The 21,461-nt window shown below is 45.3% G+C and overlaps 1 protein-coding gene and 1 non-coding gene across 4 annotated transcripts; both read left to right on the top strand.

Moving 5' to 3' along the window:
* The first annotated feature begins 9,195 nt into the window (after positions 1-9,195).
* On the top strand, positions 9,196-17,027 carry Maged2 (MAGE family member D2). Of its 3 annotated transcripts, none has more exons than XM_021187523.2 (13): positions 9,196-9,310; positions 10,805-10,871; positions 11,222-11,713; positions 12,351-12,659; positions 12,786-12,849; positions 13,106-13,185; positions 13,766-13,860; positions 14,150-14,229; positions 14,324-14,366; positions 14,693-14,755; positions 15,759-15,873; positions 16,271-16,730; positions 16,894-17,027. In XM_021187523.2, exons 2-12 carry the CDS (start codon positions 10,827-10,829, stop codon positions 16,721-16,723), a joined length of 1,839 nt encoding a protein of 612 aa, XP_021043182.1. In that variant the 5' UTR covers positions 9,196-9,310; positions 10,805-10,826; the 3' UTR covers positions 16,724-16,730; positions 16,894-17,027. The 3 variants fall into 3 exon arrangements, with proteins under 3 accessions (XP_021043182.1, XP_029390319.1, XP_021043183.1); XM_029534459.1 differs by having other exon boundaries at positions 9,196-9,337; XM_021187524.2 differs by lacking the exon at positions 9,196-9,310 and adding an exon at positions 9,835-9,926.
* Positions 15,459-15,586, top strand: LOC115063243. The gene has a single exon (XR_003843117.1). It is a non-coding gene; the product is annotated as a small nucleolar RNA SNORA11 (small nucleolar RNA).
* Positions 17,028-21,461: the final 4,434 nt, after the last annotated feature.

The raw sequence follows: 21,461 nt of genomic DNA, 5'->3' as shown, positions 1-21,461 counted from the left end.
GAAGAAGAAGAAGAAGAAGAAGAAGAAGAAGAAGAAGAAGAAGAAGAAGAAGAAGAAGAAGAAGAAGAAGAAGAAGAAGAAGAAGAAGGGATTTCCTCACAGGGTACACTCCTTTCTCTAGAGAAGCTTTGGTTATACAACACCAGAGAAAAGTCCATCCAGTACCCACACTCTCTCTTTAGGACAAATAGATAACCAAGGGTCCTCAGGCAAATTAAGAAAGCCAGTATCATGAAAGCAAGAAGTCCAAACACACAAATAGAACAAATGAACCCAGAACAAGTTGGGGATTTGAGTAACAAAAGATAATTTCACTTCAAGAGAAAAATGGTGATTGTCAGCACATCATGAAAAAGACATGTGTGAGACAAACTGAGATGCTACGCCGCAGGGACAACCAAGGGAAAGGAAGACACCCAGAAATGGAAAAGAAGTTGCTGTAAATAAACATATCAACATAGATCAGGACATAGAGAAAAATCTCTCAGAATGTGAGGGGAAACAACAAGACAAATAGGCAATAGGAATGAAAAATGTAAAGGTATAGACTAAGGCAGCAGACTCAATACTTAGAAAAAAGAGTTACTAAAATAAAGATAGTGAAGTGGTTTTGTGTGTTGCTTTGGCATATTTGTCATTATTGATTTTTCCTTTTTAATATTAGTTTGCTTTGATTTTTTAAAATTTTTGTTGTTTTTACTAGTTTTGTGAGGAGAGAGGGAAGAGAGAGAGAGAGAGCACAAGAGAGTGAGCATGAATTTGGCTGGGGAGTGGAGTGGAGCATCTGGGAGGAGTTTGAGGAAGGGAAAGCATATGATCAGAATATATTGTATGAAAAAACGTTTCAATGTATCAGGAGCTGGGCATAATGGTGCATACCTGTCATCCCAGCTCTGGCAAGGCTTGGCCAGGAGGATTGCTGAAACTCAGAAGCCAGCCTGGTCTGTATAGTGAGGGTCAAGCTAGCTAGAGTTACATAGTGAGACCTTGTTTCCCAAAACCAAGCTAAAAATGTATCAGAAGTCAATTTCTTTTCTTTCTTTCTTTTTCTTTTTTCCTGTGTAGACAGGGTTTTTCCTATGTAGTCCTGGCTGTCCTGGAACTCACTCTGTAGACCAGGCTGGCCTCAAACTCAAAAATCTACCTGCCTCTGCCTCCCAAGTGCTGGGATTAAAGGTGTGTGCCACCATGCCCGGCCTAGAAGTCAATTTCTTACAGCTAAAGATCTCTAGAGCAGGCGACAGAATGGTGAAGGCAGACAACTGACTCCACTTAGTCACTGGCTCTCTTCATTGTTATCATCCTCCCATCTGTCCTCCATCAGTATACTTCCAGGTCCCTTTAAAATTCAAGCCAGAATCTTCCTATTCTCTGCTAAAACGGAGCCCTCCATGGTTTACTTCAGAGAGGAGCTAGTGAGGCAAGCCCTCCTTACCAATCTCACCACACAGCCTGTTCATTCTCTTCTCTTCTCCTGCTACTACTCTAGCAACCCTGGTTTATGTTCTCCCAAAATGCCAGGGATGGAAAAAGATGTCGTGGGTAAGTCTTTGTGTTGACCTTTGTTGCTTGGAAGATTGTTCCCAGATATCCATCTAACTCCCTTGCCTTTGCAAGTATTCATTCACATTTGGCCATTTCAGTGAGTTACTTCTTGACCAATCTATTCAAAACGGAAATAACCTCCTTCCTTTATGGGCACTCTCTAATTCTTTTACCCTGTTTGTTTTGTTTGTTTTTAATTCCTTCCCATTCCCCTATCCCTCATTTCTATGCAACAGTTTTACTATGTAACTCAGTCTAGCCTCCAACTCCAGATCTTCCTTCCCTAGGCCCCTGAATGCTGGAATTAAGGAGTGCACCATTCCACCTGGCATTTGTCTTCTCCATAGCACTTGATTTAAGTTGTTACAGACTTTACTTCTTGATTCGATTGTTTCCTCTCTTCCCCTTACTACAATCAGTTCCATGAGAAACAGGCATTGATCTCTGTCTTCTCCACTGTTGTGTCTTCAGCTCCCAGAACAGCATCCAGTACCTAGCAGACTCTCAATAAATATTCATTGAAAGGGCAGATATAATAAAGGCATATAACTTATGGAAAAATAAAACCTGTTTTAAAGTCTTTATATATGTAAGCAATTTGTGGTTCAAGCATAAAACAACACAAGACCTTCGTTCTAGAAAAAAAATCTTCTTTAAGAGGACCAAGGTTTGTGACATTGAACTGGTAAAGAAGGAAGTATATTCTTGGCACATTACTTAGCTGGATTTTGGAAAAAATATTTACATCATCAAGACAATGTAAATACTATTTATTGGTTTTCAGGTTTAAGAGCTACCTTGGAAAGACAAAGAGAGGAAGACCTCGTAAATACTTCAGAACAGAATGTAAATGTCAGTAATATGTATAACGTAAAAGGAAAGATCAAAGAGATAATGTAGGTCATTGATGGGTAGTGTGTGGCTAATATCTTTGTTTTTTAAAGTAGGCAGTTAGGGATAATGCTAGCTTAGTAAAGTTGTAGTTGTAGGTTCTCCTCCAAGATCCATGACTCCAGTAAACCCTGATAGTTGGTTAGGCTTCTAGTACCAGGCATGATTTCCGCAGAGATCTGTTGGTTACCGCCAAAGTATTCATGCACCCTCAGGGCTATGCATCATACTAACTAAACATGTGTTCATAGGCATCATGGCTGTGTAGTACAATTGGTTCTTTCCCTCCTTTTGAAGTTTGCATTGTGCCTTCTGGTACTTATACTCACAGATAAGTGTAGTTCCCACCCCTCCTCAAGGAAACTTCTCCTTGTAACAGAGAGAAAGATCATTATAGAAAATCACAACCAGTCAAAATGCAGAGATGTGAAGCATAATCCTCCTTCACCCTCCCTCTCCCTCTCTTCCCTCTTCATTTCCCTCTCTCCCTCTTCATCCCTCGCCTTCTCTCTCCCTCTCCCTCTCCTCCTTCTCCTTATTCCTCTCCCTCTCCTCCTTCTCCCTCTCTCTCCCTCTCTCCCTCTCCTCTCTCTCTCTCTCCCCCTCTCCTCCCTCTCCCTCTCCCTCCCTCTCCAGCACACCTTCAACACAGCTCCTCCACCTAAGGCTCAAGGGTCATTGCAGAAGAGGAACCAGAATGATTGTAAGAACCAGAGGAACAGGTAGTTTGGCATGAAATTGTGTCTCCTAGAAATGTCAGAGAAGCTAAACCCATAAAGTCTCTCAACAACATGGCTGCTGAAAACGTGATCTGAGCAAGGAAGGTCCCAATAGAAATGCTAACATTAAAGATGGAAAGGTCATGAGGCCTTACACTTACACAAAGAACTAAAGGCAGCTGAGGGATGCTGAGAGTGGGGGAAATAGTCTTGCCCAAGGAAGATCACACTATTTGTTATTCCATACCAATTGTCATTCCCAAAAAGATATAAATATGACTAATCAGGTTATATTTATGTATTTAGGGATATGTGTGTATATACACATATATGTAATCACAATTTTAAAAATGAGGCCATTTAATTGAAAGAAAGCAAGGGAAGAGTACTTGGGAGGGATTGGGGGAGGAAAGGGAAAGGAGAAAGATGCAATTATAATATCAAACATAAAAATATTTTAAAAATAAGACGTATGTTTTCTCTTGTTTGTGGTTTTTAGACTGGCTATAGATACATACAGTCATGTATATGAAGTCAGAAGTGACTGCTTAGGAGGACAAAAAGTGTTAAGGGGAAAGGGGATAAGAAAGGGGGGATGGGATCAACAATACAATACTTGCATAAAAAAGGTAAAAATGTTAAATTTCAAAAGGAAGCTTCAGAATAGAATAGACTTGTGGAGGGTTGAGGCATAGTGCCATTTTTATAATATTCTTTTGTTTGAGTTGTTACCATGTACACTTAAGAACTTAATAAAAATATAATATTTAAAATGTTATTTTGGTCTCACAAATGAAATAAAATTATCTTTTTCGTGAACTGGGGTCTTACACTGTAAGTTCTTGGCTGGCCCAGAACTCATTATGTAAACCAGGTTGGCCTGGAGTATGGGGCAATTATCCTGCCTCTGCCCCAGCATGGGGCATGCAGGTTTATCCCACCAAATCTAGCTCAAAATGTACGTCTTATGACACTTCCTAACTAGAGATGTCCAATTAGACTTGCCTCCATAGATGAAAATCAGACTGTGGTGTCCTTAACACAGTTAGGAAGAGGGCTGGTGTTTTATTTTGTTTTCCATTGCTATAGCAAAGTGCCCGAGGCTGCATGTTCAAAGACCAAGATTGGCTGGTCCCACTTCCTGCAGTCTTGGCCGAATCTCAACCAGACAAATAGCATCATGGTGGAAGCACAAACGAGAGAGAGCAAACTGTGAGCTATGGAGTCTTTTAATGACAATTCACAACTAGAGAAAAACTAACCCAAGTCCCAAGAGAATGACATTAATCTCTCCCAACAGTGATTAGCCTGGTGGCCTAGTCACACTCCACTTAGCCCCATCTCTGAAAGATTCTAGCAATTCAGACCACTCTATCAATTTCCAAGCTTTCAGCACAGGAACCTTGGGAGTGAAACAACATCCAGATCAAAATACAGCACTTGGAGAGCATATGGGACATAACACCCCACAGGCAATGTAGTATAGTGGTTAAAACTCTGGTACTTGACATCCATTGACCTGGGCTCAAATCCACTTTGTACTGAACACCCATTAGATGAAAGCTTGCCTCTGGTAAGTTATCTTGTTTACCCCCTAATGATGCTCTCTATCCAATGATATGTAAAAATGTAAACCTTTATATTTTTTGGAAAGTTTACTGGGGAGTAAAGAATTATCTCCTTGTAGTCAGAAGAGGGCTTGAAAATGAGTTGCTCATATCTAAGCCTTTTGTGATCAAGGGCCACCTTTGTTATGGTGCCTATTACATAGCTGGACTTTATTTATTTACTTTTGGATGGCCCATTCCCTTCTCAGAAGCTTGATTTTAGGAGGCCTCTTTGTACAAAGAACCTGGAAGAAGTGGTATTAGGTTAGAAGTAGATATCAGGATTTCATATATATATATATGGAATCTGCCTGCCTTTTATTTAACAAAAGGTATCCCACCTTCTCTTTAAATTGCCTTATAACAATGGTTCTGACTTCAATCCAAGCACTCTAGAAGTAGAAACAGGAAGATCTGTCTGTGAGTTGAAGACCAGCCTGGTCTACATAGTGAGTTCTAGGAAATCTAGGTCTACATGGAAGGCAGGAGATGGGAGAGTGAAGTGAGAGGGAGAGGAGAGGGTCAAGGAGAGGGAAAGGAAGAAAGAGAGGGAGAGGAAGAAGGAGAGGGCAGAGGGAGAAGGAGATCAGAGAGGGAGGGAGGGAGAGAGAGAGAGAGAGAGAGAGAGAGAGAGAGAGAGAGAGAGAGAGAGAGAGAGGAGTTGGAGAGGTCAAAAGAGGAGAGGGAGAGAGAGGGGGAGGAAGAGAGGGAGAGGAAAGAGGGAGAAGAAGAGAGAGAAAGCGGGAGAGAGAGGGAGAAGGAGACAGAAGGAGAGGGAGGAAAGCGAGATGAAGAGGGAGAGGGAGGGGGAGAGGGAAGAGAGAGGGAAAAGGAGAGAGAGGGAGAGGGAGGATGGAGAGAGGAAGGGAGAGGAAGAAGGAGAAGAGGAAGGGGGAGAGGGAGAGGAGAGGGAGGAAGAGGGAGAGAGGGAGAAGAAGAGAGAAGGAAAGGGAGAGAGAGAGGGAGATGGAGGACGGGGAGAGGGAGAGGGAGAGAGAAGGAAAGAGAGAGGGAGGGAGAAGGAGGAGAGGAAGGGGAGAGGGAGAGCGGGAAAGAGGGGGAGAGGGAGAGAAGAGAGAGGAAGAGGGAAAGAGAGGGAGAAGAAGAGAGAGGGAGGAGGAGAGGGAGAGGGAAAAGGAGAGGAGGGGGAGGGAGAGGGAGAGGGAGAGGGAGAGGGAGAGGGAGAGGGAGAGGGAGAGGGAGGAGAGGGTTAGGGAGAGAAAGGAGAGGGGTAGGGAGAAGGAGAGACTGAAATGGAAAGGCTATCAATAAGGGTAGAGGAAAAGTCCCACCAAGCATGAGGCATGGGGCTTTCCCCAGTACTGAGAAAGGCTGTGGTGTCTGAAGGAGAAAGTCTGATGACCAATTTGTAACCTGCTATGCTGTGCAGCTTAGGTGACAGAAGGAATGATAAGTAGCTCTGGAAGGATTCTTTTTTTTTTTTTTTTTTTGCCACTCTTTCCAGAACCTTCTCTGAATTTAGGGGAAGAAGATTTTGCTAGGCAGGATTGGTGGTAGGGATATTCTGTACCCTCTCTTTCAGCTTCAGGTGTCCTGTAATATAATTATCCCTGCATAAGTCAGTTTCATTCAGGTGTTCTATGCTAAGCAATATTTTGCCAGGGTTCTTTATTTCCTTAATTAAAATATCTAACGGTAATTCAGCTTTCCATGTTTTCCCTATGCTGCTATGTGGGACCTATGTAATCACAGGAACTTTCTCTTTTATTTTAAAATTTTTATTACACATTGTGTGTTGGTGTGCATACATGTGCATGCGTGTGCTCTCTCTCACACACACACAAACACACAAACACACACACCGTGGTGCACATGTGGAAGTCAGAAGACAACTTTCTACAATCCATTCTGCCTTTCTACCATATGGGGCTCTGGGCTCAAACTCAGACCATCAGGCTCTATGGGAAGAGCATATGCCCACTGACCATAATCCCCGTTTTTTTTTTTGTTTGTTTGTTTGTTTTCCTGATTGTCTATGGTTATTGCAAACAGGCCTAGGGCATAATGACTTGGGCTTTCCAGGTTCTGTAGACTAATACTGATGATCAAAAGATTCTACAGTTCATAAGAAGAAAATGGAAGAAACTTTCCTTAGTCAAAGGGTAAAGATTTTTTAACTAATTGTTTTTTCTCTTCAGATAAAGTTGCCTCTCTTCGCTGCTCTCAAGGTGCTAAGATAAGGATATTTATGCCTTTGTGTTAGGAAGGAAGTAAAAGAGAGGAAAGGCATTGCCCAGCTGATGAACATGGATTGAGCTTACTTCATTAAATTCAATAATGTGCAAGGTTCTAATTCTGTTCCTCCAGAGACCACAAGCAAGTCAACATGGAACTCTAAATGTTGGAAATTGTTAACAGAGCACACAGAAAGCAGTTCCATGGGAAGAAGTTCCTAGGTGAGCGAATGCATCTACTAATAGTAAAGTGTGTTGTTTAACTGGTATATGGGCAACTAGATATAATTTTCAGAAGAAAAAGGTTGGCAAATAGAGATAAGTGCTTTCAAGAATACCAATATGACACTGAGAACCGCCAGGAAACTGGAGCACGGTATAGACTCCAAAATACAATGGCTGAATGAGGCATACACGTTTCTCATTAAAAGAAATTCAGCAAATTTGTCAGGAATTAGGTTCTTTTTATTTACTGTGCTACTACCCTAAAGTATACAACTGCCAATTTCTAGATTGATACCCTCTACTCGGACCTTTTTCTTGATTCTCAGACATGCTTATCCAACTGCCAATATGACATTTCTACCTGGATGTACCACCAGTGCCATAAAATCAATGTTCTTTTCCTTTTAACTCCATTATTCCATGACTCAGTGAAAGGGTCACTATCTGCACTATCTGTTAAAGAAAGATGCCAATATTTGACTATGTTCCTCCTTCCAATCCATCCGTCCACAAGCCAATTACTCATCAAGTCCTAGCAGTCCACCCAACCCCCGCCAATCTCCTCACTATCTCCCCTGCTAACACTCTAGGCCAAACCACAGCACTGCTTGTTTGGATGAGTACCAAGGTCATAGCTATGCTCTCTAGTTCCAAGAAGACACTTAATCCCCATACAACACCTAAGATCTTCTAAAACACACCTACAACATCTATGCGGTGACCAGCTGTAGGGTACTTTCATAGACCCTCAGGACCCTCAGGTTTGAGAACTTTATTTTCTTGGTATTGAAAGTTTGCCATAAGTTGGAAAGGATAGGAATTTGGGGCACCAGAATTGGAAGAAAATGAGAGACTGTTCTAATGTGCTCAGCAGAGAGAGCCTAGGAGATAAGAAAGTGATAGGGTGACATTACAAACTTGGGGGAAGTAACAGTTCACAGAAAATGAAACGAATATATAAACCCGCCTTGATGATATATAAAAATGTATGTAAATCAAATTGTTCATAAAGCCATAAGGATTTGCTATCTTTCATTTGTTCAGTATGGGGAAAGGTGACCTCAAGAAGCAGACTTGTGACTATTTGTGTATAAGAAAGATCTTGAATTTTATTTCTATAACTGCCATGAATTATAGTTTATAATAAGCCTTTTCTGGGTCTGCATTCACATGCTCTATTGCTAATGATATTTTGTCTACTTCTCTTTGTCTTTACATTTTATCTTGTTCTCTTGAAGACACACAGTTGTTTATGTGAATTTATTAGGCAACAGAAGTGCCATTTCAAACTAGTGAGAAACGTTATTGAGGGTGAATCTGTCAATGCCACAAAAAAAGTCATTACTTTGTACAGTTAACTTATGCTGAAAATGGTAGTCTTTTTCAAATGAATTGAATCAGCAAAACATAATAAAACAACAAAATAGTCCAGTATAGACACCAGGATGGTCCTTGTAGCGTTGTTTGTAATAGTTCGAAAAGGGGGAAACAACCCAAAAAGTACACGCAAGCTGAACTAAATAAATAAATTATAGGACAGCTATACAAGAAAACATTATATGTTTTAAAAAAAAACATATACTAAGGGAAAGAGGTTTGAATATATAACTTGAAAAAAGCAGCTACAGAACAGTAGGTAACTAGTATAGCCGGTATAGGGAGAAAGTGCAAATAATCAGATTATGAATTAAAAAAATAATGGAGGAATGTCTATCAAAATACTCAATATCATGAGTATTTCTGGGGAAGGAGATTAAAGATAGCTTTTCATTTTCTGTTACATATTTCTGCATTTCTCTGGTTTTCACATGACAACACACTACTTTTGTAGTAAGAAAAATAACGATATAAAATAAATAATTTCAATGAATGAATCGTTTTCGTGGGGACAGTTTGGGTTGGAAGGGCTTCAGACCGAACCTGGTACAGAGGCATAAACATGGGCTTTGGCGTCAGACAGCATTGAGCAGGGCCCCATTGCCCCACCCCCGAGGAAGGGGGCGGGGGTAGGGGGCTGCGGAAAGGGGCTGGGCTGGGCTGGGCTGAATGCAGCTCTAGTCCAGGAGGCTGAGACTTCGAAAGAGACTGAGGAGCAGGCACACGCATCCCAGACTCACTGGAGGACAAGGTGAGGGAACAAGATTGGACTTTCCTGGTGAGCAGACAGTGGGTCTAACTACCTGAAACCTATAGCTGGGCAGGTGGGCAATTCTTATTTGAGCACTGTAGCTGGAGCAGAAGTGCTGCATTTAATGCGGTGTGGGAATAAGAACGACCAAGAAAGTAGTAAGCTGTATATGAACTGGACAGCAGAGACTGGCAGAGGTGGAGGGGAGAAAAAGGGGAACTGTGCATGTTTGGAGGAGAAGGAAGAATATGGGGAAATAAGAAGGGGAAGACAAGATCCAGGGACAAGAATAGGGGATGCATAGAAGGGTTAAGGGACACTGGGGAGGGGGGTTTGCATAGGTAATCCAGAGAAGGATGTAAGGAAAGGGAAGAGATTTCTGTAGAGTAAATAGGAAATGTGATGGGAAATAGGGAGTCCGGAGTCAGGCAGAGGGAATAGGGAGGGGGGGGAATAAGGAGTGTTGAGGGGGGAGGGGCAGACGGGCTGGGACGGAGGCCCCCTAGGGAGGCGGAAAGGGGCGGGACCACTTCCGGCCTTTAGTGGGGAGGGCAGTATCTGAGTTTCGGAGGGGCTTGGAGAGAGTGGACACATTCGGGAATTGTAGGAGGACGAGGTAAGTCATGGGCCCCAGCTTTGGATGAGAGCCTGCTAGGGGTCGGCCCCACCCTCTGGGATCTGGAGAAAACCTGCCTTAAGAGCAAAATCTTACCGAATCTATCCAGCAAGGAAGGGAGGGGACTGGACCCCGTTTGGCTGGGCCTAAGATAGAATCACTAGTTCAATCCTGAGTTGAGGAGGGGGTGTTACAGGGAAGGAGCCAAACCAATTTGGGTTTTACCGTTTGGAGGGGGGCGTGTTAGGATAAAGGGCGGGACCTGGAGGCTCTGTGAAATTGATAGGGTGGATGTGAGTAGGGGAGGGGCTAGGACCACCAGACACTGCGACAATTTGGAAGGAAGGCTTGTTGGGGAGGGGGCGGGGCTGAACAGCATTGCGGACCTGGAGAGGGGCGTGTATAGGAGTTGGGTACTGGACTGAGACTGTGGACATTGCGCATGCGCTTTATGTATAGCTAGAAAGGGGCGTGTTGAGAAGGGCTCACAGAGAGACAGGGCCAGCTGCTGAATGCGCATGTGCACGGTGGACTTCAAAGAACGGGTTTGTACTGGGAAAGCAGGCGGGGTTGAAAGGGCGCTGCAGAAGACGCGCATGCGCACTCTAAGCCTGCGGCTGGGGGGGTGCGCTGGGAAAAGGGGGCGGGGTCCTCAGAGCTGCCGCGCTGGCACATCTTCCTGGAGGAGGGGAGGGTGCGGCTGCAGAGAACTGAGACCTAGAGACAGAATTTCTGTATCCGAGCACCTACTGGTTGGGGCTCCGGGAGGGGCTGGGCTTTGGGGCCCTAAAGAAGGTGAGGATCAGCTTCTAGGCAGAACAAGGGATACGACGTTCAGCGGGCTCTCCACTTGACCCAGGCCTTCTCTTTGAACTCAGCTTTGCCAGGTGAACTTGAGACATGTCTGACACAAGCGAGAGTGGTGCAGATCCAGCTCGCTCTCAGGTAAGACCGACATCCCTCCCTCTTTCTTGCTGCTTTGCCTTTCCAGCCCCTTTTACTGCCCTAAATCCTTGGAGCTTCTCCTCCCATCCTTGTCATTCTCCACCCACTTCTTTGCCTGGGTGCATCCCCTCTCTCCAGTGGAGGGGAGGCCAAGGGGAAGGGAGAGAGGGTGGGCGGGCCCATGTTCTGTCATTACTTTTTAATTGGGAAGCCTGTCTAGGCTGGTGGTCGGAGCACACCACAAGTAAGAGTCTTTACAGGTCAGAGAAGTGTAGCCTCCTAATTTTGGGACCATTTGCCTTGTTGAGGGAGGGAAGAAGGTCAGTGAACTTCCTTGCTTTCCCTTGCAGGGCAAAGCTTCAGAAAAGGACAGTGGCTCCGTGCTGCAGGACCTGTTGACCGTGACCCAGAACTTGGAGGTCTCAGAAACACCAACGGCTGAAAAGGCACCAGAGGTTTCAGAGGCTGCGAAGGCTCCAAAAGCCTCTGGGACCCCAAAGGCGACAGAGGTCTCAAAGGCCCCAGAGGCTTCAGAGGCAGCTGCCACCCAGGCCTCACCTACCACACAGCTAAGTGAGGCCCAGGTTCTGGCAGCTGAAAACAAGAGTCCAGCAGCTGACACCAAGACGCAGAAGTCTGACCTGCAGGCTATGACAATGCCTACAACCCCGACCAAAAAGGTCAGCTGTGGTACCGATCCGAAGGTCAATACAAAGGCTCAGGAGACTGAGGCTCCTGCCTCTCAGTCTGGGACAGATGAACCAAAGCCTGAGGGTGCAGCTGTCCAGGTTCAGGAGAACCAGGATACTCGGCCCAAGGTCAAAGCCAAGAATACTCAAAAGGTAAGATCTTTGCCATACCCATCGTTGCTTCTCCACAATCTTCTTGTTCATTTGTCTGCCAAAATTAAAACGATTCCTGTGTTCCTGAAAGACCCAGCGAACACTAACAGGAGTGTGTCACAGTTCTTGTATCCACAGAGCTCCCAGGCTGGTGGGGAGATGAGGCAGGTATATACATAGCTGCATGCTGACTGGAATGCAGCTTTTATATTTACAGAGTAGCTGTACACTGTAGACCTTGAGGTAGGCATATTCACATGTGTAGTCTCATATCTGAAAATAACTCCTTATGGTGCCATTCTGTATGGCAGGAAACTGATGCCCAGAAAGTGGACTGACTAGTCAATGGTGCTAGAAGCAGAGTCAGGGGTGGGTGTGGGAAGACGAAAGCCTCAGGCCTTATTTCTGACTTGTTCCTGATCCAGTCAGGGAGGAAATTCCCAACTGGTAGTCAGTGATAAGCCCATGACTCAGGGTGGCTAGTGTCCAGTGAGGCCGAGTCTTACTACAAGGGCAGGGTTGGGGGGATGTATCCTAGAAGAGACCGGGTTGGGTGTGCTTTCCAGAAGAGACTGAGTTACGAGAAAGAGCCACCTGCGCCACTTGCTGATATTGACCTTCCCCTCTTTTGATACAGGGAAAACACCCAGACGGAGAAGAAGATGGCAACAGTGATCAGAGTCAGGCTTCAGAAGCCACAGGTGGTCGAAGGGTCTCAAAGGCCCTAATGGCCTCCATGGCCCGAAGAGCTTCAAGGGGGCCCATAGCCTTTTGGGCCCGCAGGGCATCAAGGACTCGGTTGGCTGCCTGGGCTCGGAGAGCTTTGCTCTCCCTGAGGTCACCTAGAGCTCGGAGAGGCAAGGCCCGAAGAAGAGCTGCGAAGCTACAGTCATCCCAGGAACCTGAGGCACCCCCACCCAGAGATGTGGCCCTTTTACAAGGGAGGGTATGAACTCCACCCTCTATATCTCACCTTTTCCATTGCGTTGCCTGGTGTCTTCTCTGTTGTGCTTTGGAGGTTTCTGTGTTTTATTTTTTGTTTTGGTCCTTTCACCATTTCTTTTTCTCCTAGGCAAATGACTTGGTGAAGTACCTGTTGGCTAAAGATCAGACAAAGATTCCCATCAGGCGCTCGGGTACAGTCCTACAAACATTTGTTCTCTCCTGAGCTCTGCCTTCTCTTGTCTTCTCACAATGTGCCGGGGACAGCCTTCATTCTCATACTCCTGTCACTTTTCACAAAGTTCTCCTAACAGTGGGATCTCTATTGAAACCCCCCCCCCCAACTTGGTTCTGCCACCAATGGCATGGACAACAAAGGGTCTGTTGATTGGGCATCAGGGTTACCTGGTATCTCTACAGGACAGATGCTTGCAACACTCTCATTTGCAGATATGCTGAAGGACATCATCAAAGAATATACTGATGTATACCCTGAAATCATTGAACGAGCAGGCTATTCCTTGGAGAAGGTGAGGGGCATCCCTGGGGGATGGGTGTACCAGGGAAACTTTAAACAGAAGAAAGGTATATGAGCACCCTCCTGGAGGAAAGCAGAGACCTACTACATCCTCATCACTGTGGAGATGAGCACATGGTGGCCTAGGGAGGGGCAGCCACTGATCACACAGCAAGTCAGTGTTGGAAACACAGCCAGTGCTAAAGCTGTGCAGCTTAGACCTGGCTTCTGCCTGCTGCTGGATACACTATCTCATGTATTGCAGATGCTCACCTCTCTGTCTCCCTAAATTCCCATTGATTACAAAGATGCTATGGATAACCACCCTATGTTTGTTATGTGTACAAATAGCACATAACTACATGCTTCATATACAGTAGTCCATTACTTTCTTTCACACATAGACACACGGATGGACGGACACATACACACACACACACACATACACACACACACACACACACACACACACACACACACACACACACACACACACACATTCACGTGTGCAGAAAACCCTTACTATAAAAGAAACTACAGAAGTCCTGGAAGCTGAATTTTATGATTTTATAAGTTCTTCTTCCTATCCATAGGTATTTGGAATCCAATTGAAAGAAATTGACAAGAATGACCACTTGTATATTCTTCTCAGTACCTTAGAGCCAACTGATGCAGGCATACTGGGAACGTAAGCCGGGAAAGTGCTAGGGTGGGAAGGGGCTTCTGCTTCTGCCCATCCATCCCTCTCTCCATGACCTATTAGAAGCTCAGGAAAGAGGGACTAAACATGCTGGATCCCTGTGGGTAGTAGTGGTGTTAGACTTGCCTGGGTTGACAGGCATTCTTCCATGTCCTAACCGTAGGTAGGAGTAGCATTTTGGTGCTGGGACCATAGAGTAGGCTGAATTTAGGAGAGGGTAGCCTAGCAAGCTGCTGTACAGATGATGGCTCATGAACATAAACTTTCTTTACCTTAGGACCAAGGACTCACCTAAGCTGGGCCTCCTCATGGTGCTTCTTAGCATCATCTTCATGAATGGAAATCGGTCCAGTGAGGGTGAGTGGATGGGCATGCAGTTGCATGGGTGGCTGTTGCCTAAATTCCAGATGCTCATTTTCTGTCTTTGTCTCCTTCTTGCCTCCTCTTGCAGCTGTCATCTGGGAGGTGCTGCGCAAGTTGGGGCTGCGCCCTGGGTATGATTGGGCTCTCTCAGCGCTTGCTGTCCGTGTTGTCTTTTGGCAAGAGAGGACGCTCCCAGGATTGCATCAGCCTGGTGGTCTGGTGGAGCTGGGGGTGGGGATTCTGGGCTGGGTAGTGGGCCCAAGATTTTGACCTGTGTGGATGGGGAAATGGCTCTTGTCTCTGCTCACTCTCACAACCATCTCTTGAGCTTCCACGGAGCTTTCCCTGTGCTGTAAATCTCTTTTCTATCTCGGAATTAAATGCCTCTGCCATCATCTGGGAAGTGTACCAGATCTGATTATAGTTATTTGTTTATTGGAGCTTTCTGTATTCTCAGGATTCATCACTCACTCTTTGGAGATGTGAAGAAGCTCATTACTGATGAGTTTGTGAAGCAGAAGTAAGTGTTTTTGCCTGCTGCTGGACTCTACTTTGCGTTTTGTCTATTTTGATAATGGATGTGTCCCAAGCATATGTTTGCGGTCTGAATGTGTACATGTGTATAGGCCAGTGGCAGGTTCTTTCTGTGTGCAGTCATAAATTTCTGTTTCATATGTGGTTTTAGAACAACTCTGTGAGGGAGGGGTTATTAACAGCTTTGTACATATGTAGAAATAGTCTAAATGAAGTGAAAAGTCATTTGCTCTGGGTTACACAGGTGGCAAATAAATATTGTGTTTAGAACATGATTCTTTTGACTCCACTAAGTAGTGCTTTATGAAAATTAATTTCTGCCAGGTAGTGGTGACACCTGCCTTTAATCATCAGGAGGCAGAGGCAGGTTGATCTTTGAGTTCAAGGCTAACCTGGTCTACAGAATGAGTTCCAGGACAGCCAAGGCCACACTCCCCCCCACCACACCCACTGTCTCAAAAAAGCCAAAAAAAAATCCATCAAAATGGCCTTGACTGGTTTCCTTAGGCAACCTAGGACAATGCTGGGTACTGACTTGTGCATTTAGGATGACTTTTAACTACTGGTCATCCTGTTTCAGCCTCCTGAGAGCTGGAATTAAAGGCATGTGCCACAATACCTTGACAGTCTTTTTTTTTAATGGTGGATCTTGCCAGAGCCTGGTTAGACCCCTTCCAAATCCTTGCAGTGTTGTGTGCTCAGAGCAGGGACGGTGAAAAGAGGCCTCTCTGTTTACAACACATCCAACAGGAATCTGGCACCATGTAACAAGGAGCACAACACTCATGTCCTCCCTGTGAGCAAGTGCCCCGCACGTTTCTCCCCAGTTCTTACATGTGGCTTCTGGCCATGGCCAATAGGATACGGTTCCATTTTGGGGAAGAGCTAAAGGATTTAGTTGGGAATGTATGCATCTTCAGCCTGACTAGTCCATTCATGAGTGGTCCACAACTGACCCTAGAAATAGACTTTGATTCTTTTCTTTAAAGGTACCTGGACTACGCCAGAGTACCCAATAGCAATCCTCCTGAGTATGAGTTCTTCTGGGGCCTACGCTCTTACTATGAGACCAGCAAGATGAAAGTTCTCAAGTTTGCTTGTAAGGTAATTGGAGAGCCATTTGTACTTGGCATATGAAGGTCATGGGGTGCCCTGGGATGGGCATTCTATGTTCAGAGTGTCCTGAAGTTCATATCTGGACATTTTAAAGCTTCTGAGTTATCGAACAGTGTGACAAGCATGATATCTAGATCATTTTTTCTGTACACCTGATATGGCATTGTTGTACTGCCCATGTGAAAACAGCCTCAGAGAAGTTGGGGGGTGATGTATCCAAATCATGGAGCCAGCTAAGTGGTGAAGAAGGGTTGGAATGGTTGGTGCAGGATTGCTTGTAGTACTAGCTGTACTGTTACATGACATACAGTGTGTTCTATGGTCTTACAGACAGTAGGTGCTAAATTCTCAGTGAACCTTCTAAGGGTTATTACTTCCATTTCAGGTGCAAAAGAAGGATCCCAAGGAATGGGCAGCTCAGTACCGAGAGGCAATGGAAGCAGATTTGAAGGCTGCAGCTGAGGCTGCTGCCGAAGCCAAGGCGAGGGCTGAGATTAGAGCTCAGATGGGCATTGGGCTTGGCTCTGAGAATGCCGCTGGGCCCTGCAACTGGGACGAAGCTGATATTGGACCCTGGGCAAAGGCCCGGATCCAGGCAGGAGCTGAAACTAAAGCCAAAGCCCAAGGAAGTGGTGGTGCCAGTGCCAGTGCTGGTGCCGGTGCCAGTTCTGGTACCAGTAGCAGTGCCAGCACTGGTGCCAGTGCTGGTGCCAGTGGTGGCTTCAGTAACAACTCCAGCCTGACTGCCAGTCTCACATTTGGGCTCTTCGCTGGCCTTAGTGGAGCTGGGGCCAGTACCAGCAGCAGCTCCGGTGCCTGTGGTTTCTCCTACAAGTGAGATACAGGTATCTGTGGCAGTGAGGTGGCTGGGGCTCATGGGGGCGGGATGGGGAGCTGACTCCTGGGTTGGAGATAAGCCTGGAACACGTGCAAAGACACTGCTGTGGTTTTACTGTGTCCTGTTTGCTAGATATCAACTGACTGACTTTCCTTTACTTGTGTTTGCAGATTGCTAATAATCACAGCGTCTTCTTCTCAAGCCAGGGTGCACTCTCAGAAACGTACTCAATGCAGCACTCCAGGCAGCCACTATCAATCAACTGAAGTCGACACTCTATATTAAATCTATTTGCCATTTCTGAGTTTATTGCCGTTTTTGTTTTCTTTTGGTAGCTTGTCACATTTTAAAAACAACTGTTTAAGTTTCCATCTGCATGGTTAGATTCCTGAAAATGAGAATGTGCATATCTCACTGGAGTGGGTCAGGCATTGTTCTCCTTAAGGATAGGTAGGCTTTCTATGTAGGAGAGTCATGGGGCTTGTAGTATTAGATGATACTATTTAAAAAAAAAAAAAAGCCTGACTCTCCTTTTGAGAAATGTGGGCGAAAGGTTCAGAGAAAGTTGAGTGGTTGGAGAGACCAAAACAAAAGAAACACTTTCTCATGGCAGAAGAGCGTGGTCTAGCTGGGTAGAAGCCAATGGATGGGGGACTCTGGGAAGAATCCTTCACCATCTCTAATTTGTATGGCAACAGAGTCCCAGTTGCTGAGAAAGTCTTGTGGGCAATGAAGCCCTTGTAATGACAACCCCTTCCACTCTATATGCAATAAAAGCAACATTTATTGCTTAGGAAATATGATTGAAGAAACAAACTTAACAAACAAACTCCAGTCAGAGAGGAATGACTCATAACTATAGTCATCGATCGATTCAGATCTACTTTCATTCCTGGAGATGTCTTCACTGAAAGCAGGTCCTTCCATTTGGGGTCAGGGTCTCATCAGGAAGCTGGGTGGTTTCTATGATAGGCAGGTAGAGTCAGCTTTGGCATTCTAGGAAGTCAGCAGATACTGTATCAAAGGTTACCTCATCGCGAGTCGATGCCTCTGTGTAAATGTAGACAAATGTGGAGGGTACTGAAGAACTCAGGGGCTGTGGACCTGATATAAAACTGGAGTTTAAAGTGATTGATAAGAGTTAAGAGTCAATCAGTCATGATGAACTCTTCCCTTGCTCTGTGGCCTCCATAGGTTTGTGGGGATCCTCACTTCTTGAGAAACTTAGGCGTTAGTGCTTTTCCAAGTGTCAGGCCTTGAAGGCAGGTGAGACACAGAGAAAAGGCATTCCTGACACGTGGGGTTGCACAGTGGCACAGAAAACAATGGAAGACCTTGTTTCTGTTACCTTCATCAGCCTGAATGCCATCGCTGTAACAAATGGACAGTGCAGTTTCCAGTCCTACCTTTAAGCTAGCATTAGTTAAATTCAAATAATTCCACCTCATATTCTATAGCTTCTTGTCTAGGAGCAGGAAGAGTCCTTTGAACAGTTTTACCCGTTAAAACACCTCTAGATATTTTTTTCCAAATTGTTCCCTTCCCTTGAAATCCATTTCCATAAGTGGACTGTAATTGTACAGTATAGATATGCTTTATGTATAAATAAAGAGAAAGTAAGCATGGCTGCAATCCCAGCTACTTAGGAGCTGATGTTGGAGAAATCTGAAGTTCAAGGAATGTCGTCTGGTTTACAGCGTGAGTTCACAGCCAGCCTGGGCCAAGTACTGAGAACCCATCTTAAATAATAAGCAAAAAGAGCAGAGACTGTACTAGAGTGCTTGCCTACTATGCAAAAGCCTCTTGGTTCACCCCCCATCATGACATATTGCAACTGTATAAAGATCACTCCACTTTTTAAATCCAACACAAAGTTAATGACTAGATAAAATGTTTTAAGCTAAAGGTTGAATGTGAAAGGCAACACATATGAAAATTATACGTGACAATTATTGTTGCATAGGGGCAATTTTTACACTAGTTCATTGATTCAGTACTGAGTTGGTTGAAGAAAGCCTTTGGTGAGTTAAAAGGACATAAATATTCCCACACAGCCAGTTCTTACAGAGCTGTTCGTTTACTACTCAAAACATCTGCGGGTAAAGGGATTAGAACTACACCTGGTACATAATGTGTGCCTTTAAAGTATTTAACTCCAATGGTGCTTACCACTTTCAGTTCTCCCCGTTTTCTCCCCATTTTCTGGCCCTCTAGCCTGACTCAATTAACATTGATTAAGGCTTCTTATCAGTTTGGTTTCTGTTTGCTTTGTGTTTTTGAGCCAGTCTTAAATGTCTGGGCTGGCCTCAAACACCCCTATGTAGCTTAGACTGGCCTTGCTAATACTTCTACCTCTGACATCCTCCAAAATGCTGGGATGACAGGGTGCTTTCCAGAGAAGACGATCAAGCAAATGCAGGACACCCGCCCCAGAAGGATGCCTCTTCCCTGTGTCCTAGCAGGGTCACATCTAAGCTGGCAGCTCAGCCTCCAGCTAGTTCCTTTTCACCATGATTCATCTACAGGCCACGCTCCTAACTTCTTTTCTCCTGGAAGCTGGTTATCAGGCATTCTGAAGTAGGGCCTAGGGGTGAGCTAAGCCATGCAATGCAATATAGGTAGGTGTTACAGAGAGCATGAGCCTCCTGTAACTCGATAGTAAGTGCTATCTATATGCATGTTCACTTGGGGGTCCCACATTAGGCATTTGAAATTGTTTAGGTTATTTCCAAGTTGCATTCAAACAGAGGCTGTTTCTCAAAAGAACAGTTATATGATGGAGAGAGCATGAACTGTAGGAGCCTAGAGAAGCAGAGTATCTGTTCTCCTGTGTACAGGGTGTTATTAATCAAAGGTGGCATGTGCTAGGTACATCTGCACAAATACACACAGGCATAGATTTGTGTAAAAGATAGGAGAAAGAAGCCAATGTGTATTGGCAGAAAAAAAAACCTGTTGCCTGGGACTGTAAGGGAAAGACTAATCTCATTAACTTTGATACAGGGTGCCCACAGACACGTCCCTGCCTAGCTCTGGCTTCGTACCCTGCCTTCAGGATGCACACAGCATCCACTTGTTGAGCTTTTTGAACTAAATGGTGAGTGGAGAGTACCAAAGACCACTCACGGATACACAGAAGTTGTTGCTTAAGTGAGAACTGTACAAATGAGAATAATGTGACTTTGAAACTAGGGCTGTGGAGAGAGCTCAGTAGATAAAGTTGTTTGCTGTGTAAGTATGAGATCGGCAGTTAGGCTCCTGAACACCCACATGAAAAGTCTAATGGGTATGATGACCCATCTATAATCCCGTTGCTCAAGAGGTAGTCACAGAGGACCCTCTGAGCAAGCTGACTATCTAACTGTAATAGTAAACTTTGGGTGCAGCAGGAGACCCTGGAGGTATCCTCTGACATGATTCTCAGCTCTCCCACTCTATAAAGCAGAGAAAGAAGCCCCCTGAGGCATCAGCCCTTGTTCATGAGAGGTGATGACTGTCTCACAAAGTTATACCCTGGCTTAGTTAGGGTTTCAATTGCTGTGAAGAGACACCATGGCTACAGCAATGATTATGAAGGGAAAAATTTAACTACGGCTGGCTTACAGTTTCAGAGGTTTTCTCCATTATCACCATGGCAGGAAGCATGGTGGCATGCAAGCCGAAATAATGCTGAAGCAGGATTGGAGAGTAGTACATCTTGAGGGAGGGCAGCAAAGCCCCTCCCCCCAGTGATACTCATCCCCAAAGAAGGCCACACCTATTCCAACTAGACCTTAACTCCTAATACTGCCACCTTCTATGGGCCAAGCATGGAAAAATATGAGTCTATGAGAGTCATTCTTAGTCAAACCACCTCACACACTAAGATCCACGGCAAGACACGAGAGCATTCTTCCTTTCATGTGACTTACAGCATCCTAATGGATATTGCTGATGGTGTTTGTAACAGTTCCCTTCAGTTGACACCCATGAAGTTCCAGGTGTACTTCCAAATGCCTTTTTCCTTAAGCCCACATCGAATCCCTAAGACAGCCCACAGTGACCCAGGAGCCACTGGCACCCCTGTGCTGTGGCTATGGAGACCAAAGCACACTGGTCAACAAGTGACCCAGGCANACAGGGCACTATCAGGGACCTGGGCCCACAGGGCAGCTGAAGCTAGCAGCCTGCATGCTTGAGCCCCAAGCTATAAATGGCAGCACCCTCCCCCTTCTCCTTAAAGGTTAAAACAGAGGATAGAAGTAGTCCTGTGGGGATAAAACAAAACAAAGAGGCCTGGAAGGAAGGAAGCCCAGGGAATGTATGTGACCAGGCCCTCAGAGCAAGGGGCTCAGTTTGCCCCTAAGCTTCCTGACAGCTGGAGCAGGAAGGAGGAGGGAGCTGAATTCCCAAGTCTCCATTTTCTGCAGAAAGGGAGGCTCTGGGACATTTCTAAGTGGACACTTGTCTTGGACTAAAATTCCAGAGGAGTTGATCTTCACACCAGTTGAGCAAATGTCCGGAACCAAAAGTTGCCCTGACTTCAGGAGAGTCGACGAGGCTCATTCAGAGGCACCATTCTGAGTGACAGGGGGGAGAGAAGGAGGGAAGGCCAGCAGTTGTGTCTCAGAGGAGAGCCCTGCTAGCCTGCCCTGTCTCACAGCAGAAAGGAGAGGAGAGGAGCCCAGCTCTGCCCCTGTGTCTGTCTCTGTCCTNCCCACCCACCACACTGGTCTCAGGAGAAGGAGACTGTGGCTCC

Source organism: Mus pahari, chromosome X (assembly GCF_900095145.1).
Source record: "Mus pahari chromosome X, PAHARI_EIJ_v1.1, whole genome shotgun sequence".
Taxonomy (NCBI): domain Eukaryota; kingdom Metazoa; phylum Chordata; class Mammalia; order Rodentia; family Muridae; genus Mus; species Mus pahari.
Note: the sequence above shows the minus strand (reverse complement) of the source record. Positions and strands in the feature narration are given on the sequence as shown.

Coding starts and splice junctions, on each gene's coding strand:
- Maged2 (XM_021187523.2), top strand. CDS start 10,827: ATGTCTGACACAAGCGAGAGTGGTGCAGATCCAGCTCGCTCTCAG. Junction 13,861..14,149: donor GATGCAGGCATACTGGGAAC/GTAAGCCGGGAA, acceptor TCTTTACCTTAG/GACCAAGGACTCACCTAAGC. Junction 14,230..14,323: donor TGGAAATCGGTCCAGTGAGG/GTGAGTGGATGG, acceptor CTCCTCTTGCAG/CTGTCATCTGGGAGGTGCTG.